This window comes from Sinocyclocheilus rhinocerous, unplaced genomic scaffold, assembly GCF_001515625.1.
Source record: "Sinocyclocheilus rhinocerous isolate Xijiao unplaced genomic scaffold, SAMN03320098_v1.1 scaffold1198, whole genome shotgun sequence".
Lineage (NCBI taxonomy): Eukaryota > Metazoa > Chordata > Actinopteri > Cypriniformes > Cyprinidae > Sinocyclocheilus > Sinocyclocheilus rhinocerous.
In genome coordinates this window covers 566,090-578,206 of record NW_015649585.1, presented here as the reverse complement: position 1 = coordinate 578,206, position 12,117 = coordinate 566,090, and the positions used below count along the sequence as shown (strand labels likewise).

The 12,117-nt window shown below is 35.0% G+C and overlaps 1 protein-coding gene across 2 annotated transcripts in view; it reads left to right on the top strand.

Moving 5' to 3' along the window:
* Window positions 1-12,117, top strand: part of LOC107710841 (bridging integrator 3-like) — a 66,268-nt gene that overhangs the window by 8,170 nt on the left and 45,981 nt on the right. For both annotated transcript variants that reach the window (XM_016515692.1, XM_016515693.1), the window contains exons 2-3: window positions 6,226-6,274; window positions 8,317-8,357. In XM_016515692.1, coding sequence (XP_016371178.1) covers window positions 6,226-6,274; window positions 8,317-8,357 — 90 coding nt within the window. The remainder of the gene's footprint in view (window positions 1-6,225; window positions 6,275-8,316; window positions 8,358-12,117) is intronic.

The following is a 12,117-nucleotide window of genomic DNA, read 5'->3' as shown; positions in this document are numbered from 1 at the left end:
CAACCGCTAATGATAGAGAAGGGGAGGGGGAGGGGGAGGCCGGGTGAGTGCTGAGCTCTAGTGCCTCCATTGGTAAAAAAAAATGAGCTAATCACCATCGAGTGTTCACTTTCAGCGCTGAGGAGTGTTGAGAAAAGAACCCTTGCAAGGGAGGCTAGCCTCCCTTCTGATATCAACCAATCATCAAAGTAGACTTGTGCCGGTATTTGGTAATGCGATATATCACGGTAATGAATATGCACGATATTGTTATCGTGGGCACTTCTAAATACCGTGAATAATTTATATATTACAAATTATTCCGAATTTTGAATGCATTTTAAGAATACTTTTCCCATCAACTGGTCAAAATGCACAACACCGCTGTATGCTGCGTGAAAGACGCGTGCGCACTCTGATGTAAACAAGCGCGGACGAGAAGCACATGGCGGAACATGTGAGAGACGCTCTGGATGAAAGCGCACTTTCACTCTCTGACAGCAGATGGCGCTAAACTGCAGAAATAATAATAATAATAATAATAATTCATTTAAATGCAGCCGTTACCCCGGAAACCCTGTAAACAAAGCAGCTGCACTACTTTCTGTTTCTGAATCGTGTTTAAATTATTTAAATAGCCATTCAGATTTGTGTATTTGCTATGATGTTCATCACAGCGCCAAATACTTATTAAATATACTTAATATTTAGACTTAATAGGCTATTTATTTTCAAACTTTTTTTTACATTTTAATCTGGACTACAACATGCCCTAGATATTGTTTGAAAGTGTTTTGATTCTTTATTGTTCGGTCACACTTTACATTAGGGCTTCATTAGTTAACATTAGTTAATTCATTAGTTAACATAAACTGCCAATGAAAAATTCTTCTGAACATTCATTAATCTTAGGTATTCCAATATTTAATAACAGGTTGTTAAAATCTAAAGTTGCAACTGTGTTATTTAATGAGCTAACATGAACATTTTTTTAATTTTTTTAAACAAAGATTAATAACTTCTGTAGCAAATGTAGCTATTGCTCATTGTGAATGTAACTAAGGTAACTAAGGTTAACTAATGAGGTCTTATTGTAAAGTGATACCTATTGGTCTTTATAGTTCTTTTGCACTTTAATCTGTGTAAAACTTTTGACTTTATACATTTTTCTGTATTGCTTTATTGCATTTAAATGTTCAGTTATTTTTGTTATAAGAAAAATGTTATTAAACCTGTTATACTGTATTATGACAGCACTTTTTTAAACTAAATTTCAATATCGTGATAATACCGCATACCGTGATAAAAGCATTAGCAATTAATCGCAACATGAAAATTTGATACCGGCATATCCCTAGGTACAATACGTTAGGAAAATATGAGATATGCACTATAAATGCTTTGTGAGACATCACATTGCTATTCAAATTATATGCAATTCTTCCTATAAAGTAAACATATATTTTAGAATGTATATTTGAATGGAGATAGGCCTTATTTTTTTGCAGTGTAAATAACTGCCTGACTCACCGTGTCAATAACAAAAACATTTTGAAAATAAAACGCGCATATCTTAGTTTTCCTCAAATTCTATCTTTTAAATATGGTGTTTGTCACAATATTGGGAAGAGCACGAAAGGGGTTATCATTAGGCTACTGTCTGTGCGCGACACCTGTGAACAGAGGTTCTACTGTCATCAGACCAATGGACTGTTTAATCAACGAGCGCATCCTTATGTCTGTCGGTTACCGTATATGTTCCAAAGCATCAGACGAATCAAGTTCACATCAGTGATCATTATTCGCGAAAAAATAGTATTTTCTCAGAACATGAGTTTTGCTATTTAGAACACAATTTAAAGCGGAATTGTCATGCGCCAAGCAATCCTCGCTGTGATTAAAACATTAAATCGCATACCACAGGAAAATTGTTCGAAAGCAGCACATCCACTGCAAATATTTCTGTTTAAATTCATATAAAAATGTTGTAATTTCTGGATAATAATTTCATGAAATTTCAGTGTTTAACTGCATTATTGAGAGTGTCATATTTAATATATATGTGTATGTCAAATGTAAAACAGACTTTAAAATCATTCTGTTTGCTTCCTTATTTCGCTCCCTCCAGTAAAAGAGTGCGTACGCATGGTCTAGACGTGTCCGTACGGTGCGCACATATTTACGCCTAGTTTATTTGTTATAAATCCAGATATGTGCGTGGAAAATTGCGTACGCACATTTCCATGCCCATTTTGTGCGTACGCAACGTTTATACATCAGGCCGCAGGTGTTAATATGCTAATCTTGATTAGTAGGTTGTGAAGGGATAGTTCATCACCAAATGAAAACTGTCATTATATATTCCCCCTGTTTTTCCGGCTCATATGACAGACTTTCGTGGAACACAAAAGACGTTTATCAGCACATTCGTACTTCTCTTTTTCCATACAATGAAAGTAAATGATGGCAGATGCTGTCAAACTCCAAAAAATGCACCATTAAAAAAACCCATAAAATCAGTTTAGATGACTCGTGTGCTATATTCACAATCTTCTGAAGTCAAATAATAACTTTCTGTGAAACGGACATGCAAGTAGTTTTTAACTTTACGTATTGCTTTATGTGAGTTGTGACATTGGAAGGGCCGTCAACAAGTCTGTTGTAATGTTAATGACGGAATTTTGCAAAGTGGTTTCATTTTCCAAGTTATATTTTTATGGCACATTAAGCCATACGAATGAGTTAATCACTCATCTTTTTCTTTATGCAAAATAAATGTTATTGTTAAGATAGTGGGCATAAATAAGTAATAGAAATGAAGGGTTTTCATAGTTTTTAATTTAAAAACTTGTTTGGTCTTATTATATATAATATAAAATATATATAATATAAATAAAATTTCTTCCTAATTTGTTTTTAACCTTGTTTTTAACTGTAATGTTAATGAGTTTTTTGTGTGTTATTCTAAATAAGCAAGTACTCAATGTTAGTAATTTTCATAAACGTGCCCAAACCTATTGTTTCTATTGTAGCTAAATAAACGTATTGATTTGTTTGTGAAAATGTTTTTACCAGTGTTTTATTCAGTACATACGTGTGTGTGTGTACTAATATTATTTTTAATATTGTTGCACCTTTTGTTAACACCTTATAATTTGATTTTTTTATATTTTCTATACTCAATTTAATTTAAGTTATTGTAATTATGTTGTGCATTTTTGTCATTTTTATTAGATTTTGTTTGAATGTTTCTATATAGTATTTATTATTAATTTTTATTTATTGGTTTTAGTTATTTAGTATGAAAATGAGAAATATTGCCTTGACAAGTTTTTTTTTTCATATCGAAAATCCATCTTCTCTGAATGTTAAATGGATTTCCTCTGTCAAATCATATAGAAGATCTAGTTGAGCAATCCTTACTGACGTGTGACCTTCTTACGAAGATAAACTCACCTTTCTGACGACATGAAAGGAGAAACAACAGATCACTTGATGTTGCAACTCACTACGTCATCACACAGATGAAACAATTGACTTCAGTCTACTTTCTCTTTTTTTTTCTGCTTGCCGAGCTCTGAGTGATGGCTGTTTATGTAATTTTGGCAGTAGTAAACTGTTTTTGGGGTGAGTCAGCGGTAGGACTTCAGGAAGTTCTGTGGGTGATGACTTGTAGTTTTCCATGATGATTTAGGCATAACAGCAGCATGACAAAAGGTGAACTTTGTGTTCTTTGGAGCAGGGCTGTGTCTTATCTTTAAAATGTGATTTAATATTTTATAATATATTAAAATATTTTGTTTTGTTTTACTAATACAATCGCATTTCAATAGTTCAGTTTGTGCGTGTGTGTATGTATGTATGTATGTATATATGTGTATATTATATATATATTAGCAAACGATTAATCGTTTTAAAATTAAAGTTTTTGTTTACATAATATATGCGTATACTGTGTATATTTATTATGTACATCTAAACACACACACACACACACACACACACACACATATATATATATACACATGCATATATACAACTGTTCCAGTTTCATTTCTGTCCTCTATACCAAGTTCTCTCTCACACACACACGCACACTCTCTCTCACACCTCTCTCTTTCCGTCTCATTAGCTCACACACCTTTGCTTTGACGCAGCCGGCATCACCGCGTTCCTGTCATACCCAGCTGTCTATCAATCATCTGCAGCCATACTTCTGTCACATCAATAGTAGTGTGTGTAGATGTGCGTGAGAGAGGTGCCTGCAATGGCACCCATGGAAACGTGTTGTTTTTTTTTTTCTCTCTTCAGGTCTACCTCAGCCTGTCTCAGGTGTAATTACTAAACGACGCATGAGACAGAGAAGAAGGGGGCCGAACGGTTAATTGCTACTCTTCACTTAAGGGAAGTTGTGAGAACAGGAGATGGGAACGTGATGCCATTGTGCCACGGCTTTAGTACATTAACAAGTTTGACTGGAAGGCCTGCCATTCCCAAAGAAATGGGTTGAATGGTGTGTCAATCCTGCTGTTTTTTTTTTTGTTTTTTTTTAAATCCACACAATTAGGAATGCACAGTTATGTGATGGTATCAGCATTGACCAATATTATTTGTTTATTGTTACGATCGGTCTGCGGATAATACAAGGTTTAGGGCTGGGTTATATATTGAATACTCCCAGTATATTCAGGCTGGGATATTCATGCTGCGAATTAAGCAATATTGTGATTATTAGAATGTTTTTTTTTTATTTGGCAATTAAGTTTTTCAAAGGCCTTGTCCTTACACTAACTCTGCTTTGCATGATTTGGTTCAAAACTTTGACATGATTTGATTGCATCATTCATAAATGATCAGGGAAATCCCTTCTTTACTTTCTTTCCATGTTAAAATGTTTTTGTAAAAATATATGTAGGTAAATATTTCTGTATATTTGGAGATTTGGTCATGTTGCAGGCTGGACTTGAACCTTGATCATCCATGTGAACAGCATGGTATGTTTCATTTGTTGAAGCACCACGGTTCTGCTACATTAGCTTTAGGCCTTTGGTGTGATTTGAAATGAAACGATTTTGAGAGATTGTTTACTGTTCAACGTCAGAAATCAATTTACCAGAATGAAGTTCTTCAATTCCAAACAGCATTATTTTGTTACGTTCCTCCCTTTAAACTTGACAGTTAACAGCAGCATAAAACAAATAGGTTAGAAAAGGTGACAGAATGGCACAAAGTATCAAATTAAACAAGTTGAACTTTGAATGAGATTTTATCAGGAGACAAAACCAACCGTTGTGACCTAACTGAAGGACGATCTGTAGGCGTATCAGTCTTTTTTTGCATTTGTTGAATTGGAAGAAAACCAGTCCAAAGTTAACATACCTTCACACACAGAGGGCTTGGGTGTCAGTGTTAGGATCTGTTGAGGTCTGCTAAAAAGTGAAAATTGATTGTCAGACGTTGTGAAAAGATTGACTTTATTAGATCTGAACTTATTTATAGGCTTATCTGACCCTTACTGTCCTAATGAAGAATCAGTCTAGAACTAAAAAGGTTAGTTCTCTTGTGTTGTGATTCTTCACTTATTTATTGAACTACAAGTAATATGCTGTAATAAACACAAAATGTAACTTTAAAGAAATTCAGAACTGTTTGGTCGTGATATATAGTGGAATCACCACCGAACTGGAGTTACGATCCGTGGGGGACTGTGAACTCATTATTCGGGTTCATTCCTGAAGGTGACCTGTGGTTGCTATAGATTTGCTGCCGTGTGTTGCACACTTGTGTATGTGAGACCGCTTCCTGTGAACACCTGAGTCTGCAGGGCTCTGAGCGAATGCCCGCTTGCAGTAGCAGACCACCGGAAACGTGCATGTGTGTAAGATGTGCACATGTAGTGATCTCCCCCCGGCAGACCACAGGAAGACTTGTGGCAGCGGCGACAGCCACTTCTAATTATGCTCATCCGCCTTTGATAGCTTCTGAGATGGATTTATGTGGCCCATATGAGATGATTTGATTAGCTGCTGAGGTTTTCCTAGTGAACCCCAAAACTGTCTATGAAATACTTAATGACCTTTAAATGAAGCATTCAGTCTTTCTTTGAAAAATAAAAATAGACTGAGTAAAATGTTATATTATAATTGTACTTAATGTTAAATAAAATTAATTTAAGATAATAAATTAAATGCATTATTTATGTCTAAATGTGATCCACCTTATAATTATGCATTTCTTTTTTTCTAGGATTCCTTTCAAAATTGGACAACCAAGGAAACAGATTGTTTCGAAAACGGTAAGAAATCCACAGGACTTTACTCTTCATTTTTCCATTTTTACTGATGAATTCTGTGCCACAAAATGCAATTGCAAAAATAATGATTGTTTTCAAACCAGACTCTAAAACATTTTTAATGCTGCCAATATCTTGCTGGTATAAAGCCGATAGATATGATATAACAGTTTAATTTATATAACACATGCACAGCATTGATAAAATAATATTAATGCAATTTTATACAATATTTACACAAAAAAAAATAATAATAATTTAAAATTTGAAAAACAACATTTTTAAAAATATTGATATAATTTATTGTTTTAATGATATAACTACATATTTGAGTGATGTGTCTTCCCATTTTGATTAAAAATAAGTCTTTGTGTAAGAGTCAAAAGCCATGAAGCAAGTCAGCCAGCTACAAGGTACAAACTTGGATTTGAAGCAAAAACATTTGAAAAATTGGACAAAAAGACAAAGGCACAAGACTGTGCATAACGGCTTTAATGATGGAAAGAGCTACAATCCCTTGAAGCAATGCAAAAGAAACAATCAAATAAAAAAATTATGTAGAAATACAAAACTGGGTAACACTTTAGTATAGGGACCCATTCTCACTATTAACTAGTTGCTTATTAGCATGCCTATTATTAACATATTGGCTGTTTATTAGTACTTATAAAGCACATATTCTGCATGACAATATTTTACATCCCTAGCCATACCCAGTACCTAAACTTAACAGCTAGAAATTAGGAGTCAATTGAGGCAAAAGTCGTAATTAATGGCGAGAATCGGACCTTAACATAAAGTGTGACCTAAAACTGTTGATTGTAGGATCATGGGATGTAGTTTTTCCACCTGGAAATCTGCTGTTAAACAATTATTTAAAGTTGAAATTAGATGGCTGATGGCTTCAACAAAATCATATTCCATCGATTAACAACCTCGTAGCTCACAGTAGGTCTGTCTTTTAAAGGTTGAAAGTGTATTGTTAAAAATCAATTCTGCTATGGAGAAAATGAATGGGATTTTTACTGTTGTACAGCATTTATATATTTGCTGTATCTAGAGAGCATAATTTTATGGAGACTTGAGGATGTGATCTTTTAAGTTGAGTCTGTATGCAAACATCTACAATAGCTGCAACGTAGCACCAGCAACAAGCTAAAAACCCCTCCGAACACTCTAGCATCGGCACGAGGCGTTTTCTCAGGCACACGCCACTCACATTTCTCTCCAGCAAATGTCTAGTTTTCTAGTCCATTTGACTCCAGTGCTGTGGTCTGGGATTGAGTCATTGTTTGAATAGATCAACTGTGAGTTCATAAGCACCTCTCTGTTGTGGACACCGTACACTTGTGTGTCCGTGAGTGGGCGTCCTGATCTCTTCCTCGTTTTGGGGAGGTCAATCGACATCTTGTTTTTTCTTATTTTCCCCTCATCACCTCGTTCCCTAACTCGCCTCCTTTCCTGTTACACCACACTTCCATGGTCACCCATGAGTGGGCAGGCCACAGGCCGGACACACTGCTCTAAACGGGGTACCTACTGCCTGCCTTCCCAAATATTGTTTATTTACAGACTTTGCCCACCGAACCACAGGACAGGAACCCCTACTGCTGCAATTATGGCATCATTAACCCCCTACACACAGCGGTAGGGTGGCATGGACACAAGCTAATGTGGCAACAGAAGGCCACTGCAATAATTACAGGACCTCCTGCAACTGCTGATTTCCAAATGAAAGATTCTGCTTGTTCTGTTTTCTTAATCGTTTTTTTTTTTTCTTTTGATCTCGTTGGCGTTCTTCAGAGATCTCGCCTAATAGCTAAAACGTCCCAAACTGATATCCAGCTCGCTTTTTTCCTCTACTGGCTTTAGGTTTTTTGACTCGCTCGCTCTTAGGTTCTGCAGCCCTGTAGATTCTGTTTTTATGATTACACACCCAAGAGAGCTTGTAGAAAACTAGAGCAGTTTGCCCACACACTTCTTTAAAGAGACTTTCTATCCATTCTTCTCATATCTCTCCACATGTCTCCTCCATTTCTCCACAGGTTGAAAGGGACTTTGAGCGGGAATATGAGAAGCTCCAAAAGTAAGTTGACATATCCGATGTCGTTTATTTTTATTCGATGTGTTCTGTTGCCCACAGAGCTTTGAATGTTTCTGAGTATCATTAGCTTGCCTGAAATTGCCCAGCAGAAGACGACAGCGAGCACTCAAAATATTTGTTTTCCCAACAAGAGCAAGCTCAAGTAGTACATCGATTTAAAAAAAAAAAGATCAGCATCGAATTTGAAACCTTTTGATTTGATCAAAACCATGGCGCCAGTCTAGGTGTTCCAAAGGATTGGGACGTTGTCGACGAGACCCTGATGCATCATTTGTTTCTCCCCAATCATGACAAAAGTTAAATGATGCTTGTGTATGACACAACGGAAGCATGGTTACAGGGTTTTCAGCGCTCTAAATGAGAGGTTGACTGAAATGCCTCCAGCCTTAATCCATATGCATTTTCATGCGTAGACCTGTACCTACCTAGCCAGTACACTTTAGGACTGTATAGACCACGTAATCCTTGGGTTTTGATTAATGTGAATGGGTAAATCTCACAAAACCTGTCAAAAACATATCTACGTCATATTTCATCCCAAAATTAAAAAGAAATGCATATATTTACAATACAATGTATGCAATATTGTGTGTATGTGTGTATATATATATATATATGTGTGTGTGTATGTGTATGTGTATGTGTATGTGTATATGTGTGTGTATGTGTGTGTGTGTGTGTGTGTGTGTGTGTGTGTGTGTGTGTATGTGTGTGTGACCCTGGGCCTTAAGTGTCAATTTTTCAAAATTGAGATTTGTACGTCATATGAAAGCTGAATAAATAAGCTTTCCATTGATGCAAATTAAGTCCTTAGCAATGCATATTACTAATTAAAAATTAGGTTTTGATATATGTACGGTAGCAAATTTACAAAATATCTTCATGGAACATGATCTTTCCGTAATATCCTAATGATTTTTGGCATAAAAGTAAAATCTATAATTTTGATCCATACAATGTATTTTTGGCTATTGCTACAAATATACCCCAGCGACTTAAGACATGTTTTGTGCTCCAGGGTCACATATATATGTGTGTGTATATGTATATGTGTATGTATGTATGCATGTATGTATATATATTTGTAATTTCAATGCAAAAAAGTAATAATTTAAATAAATGTAAAATAATTTAAACAATTTAAATTGATATTTAAAATAAAAATATCATATAACAAAACTCAATTGAAATTTTAAAACAAGCCCCAAATCAAATAAGTAACACAAATAAAAGAAATCTCTTCATATAAACAAACTAAGGCTTTGTCTGTGCTCTTTCCATTTAAAATTAGAGGCAACCACTGCATTTTAATCTTGATCCAAACAAAGATGCTGCATACATGCAACATGAGCAGTTTTTAATCTAAATTACATTGTATAATTTCGAAATTTGAAGCAAAAACAGAATGGTTTGACTTCAGTTTTGTGAAACTATGCATAAAAAATATCTGCATGAAACAGAAACAGCAGACGAGCTGAACGAGTCGCAGATTCACTCTCTGCCAGCAGGTGGCGCTTAAAGCGTTTCCTTGGTTTCCGCTGTAAACAAAGCAGCCCTGCACTTATGAACTTTAATATGCATTATACAGAGGCAAGAGGAAAAGAAAAAATACCATCGAAAGACAGTAAGTTCCCCTCAGACATGCATTCATATAAACTCCTACCCCTAATTGAATCGCAATTTGTTTAGCATCTCAACCGATTTGAATCGTCACATATTTAAATCGATTTTCAACCGGCTCGCGGTTAATCGTTACATCCCTAATTTATATAAACAAATTAAATTTTTTATATTACAAGAAAAGACATTACAGTTATGTGAATTTAATGTTAAATTCCTATGAAATAATGTCTCTGTGTGTGTTTGTATGTATTTGTGTGTGTGTGTAGAAACAATTTTCACTTAAAAACTGCTAGTAAATTTCACAAACAATTACAATTAAACAGTAACACATTGAATTAAACAATGTTGAATTAGAAAAACAGAAACCGTATTTTCTTTTAAAACATACTTCAATTTATTTACAACTTAGAAAAATCATTTGTTTTACAATGGAAAAGGCATAAAATCGTGTACATTGTAGAAAGTAGTATTACGGACTGTTTTATGGTTCCACTTTCCAAAGCAAAGGTGGAAAAAGAGTGTGGGAAATGACCTTTATATTTGACCTTGATGTAAAGGTGATATACTTTCCCACACTCTTTTTCCACCTTTGCTTTCTTTATTTTTGCATACTTTTTAATTTTATTTTGTGACATTCACCCCAGCATGGAGCCATGTAGTAGGACAGAACAGTTTTGTTTTGCATGCTTGTCATATCCCTTGTCTTGTTGTATCAGGTCGGAGGTCATCTGTAGAGACATATGTGCTTTCTAGCGCCTCACCTTACTCTGTCGCCTTAGTTTCGCTTGTGTAGGTGGAGTCCCGGTACAAAGAGTTAAAAGGCATATATCACACACGCAAGTGCTTGTGGTGTGGGCACGGACATGTAGGGGCCTGAACTCTTGTCTGAGAGGGCCACTCCTTTGGTTTGATTGCTATCAGAATACCACAGATTACGCAACAACACACACACCCCGAGTACGTGATGCCCGTTGTCTTCGTAAAACTCTTTTGTGGTCGGAGTACTGGGGGGGGGAGTTGGAATGAATATGGATCAGTGCACTACATTTATCCATATTCATTCATTCATTTATTCATTTACTGTAGATTTAAAAAATTAAAATGTACTCATCCTCATGTTGTTCCAAACATGTATCACCTTCTTTCTTTTGTTGAACACAAATGAAGATATTTTGTAAATTGAGCTGGTTATTGTTTTCCATGCAGTTGCAATGAATGAAGACTAAAGGTCCATTCACACCAGAGATAATAACTATAATGATATAGTTGTAAAAATCATTCTGAATGTAAAAGAATATCAGTCCACACCACAACTATTATGATAATGACACAGAGTAACAATATTATTGCTTGGAATCACTTTCACAACATATTTTGTTCCCCACGAAATGATGAACAATAAAAACATTGAGAGCCAATCAGAATCAATTCTGCTTAAAAGAGCTCAAGCATTTAAAGCGGGAAATGACAAAGCTGCAGCGCGATTAACATAAACATAATTTACTCATGCCTTGTTGTGGACACTGATATACACTGCCGTTCAAATGTTTGGGATCAGTAAGATTTGTAATGTTTTAAATGGAGTCTCTTGTGCTCATCAAGGCTTATTTGTTTGATCAAAAATACAGAAAAAAACTGTAATATTGTGAAATATTAATGCAATTTCTATATTAAAATTCCTATTTTAATATACTTTAAAATATAATTTATTTCTGTGATGCAGAGCTGAATTTTCAACATCATTACACCAGTCTTCAGTGTCGCATGATCCTTCAGAAATCATTCTAATATTCTGATTTATTATCAGTGTTGAAACTGTTGTGCTGCTTAATATTTTTTTGGAACCTGTGATACTTTTTTCTTTGATGAATAAAAAGTCTTATAATGTTTTATCACTTTTTTATCCATTTAACACATCCTCGCTTAATAAAAGTATTAATTTCTTAAAAATAAAAGATTTACTGTCCCCAAACTTTTGAATAGTAGTGTATATTGTAACACAAGCTGCACATTGATTATAAATCAGCATATTAGAATGATTTCTGAAGGCTCATGTGACACTGAAGACTGGAGTAATGATGCTGAAAACTCAGCTTTGCTTCACAGGAATAAATTCTAT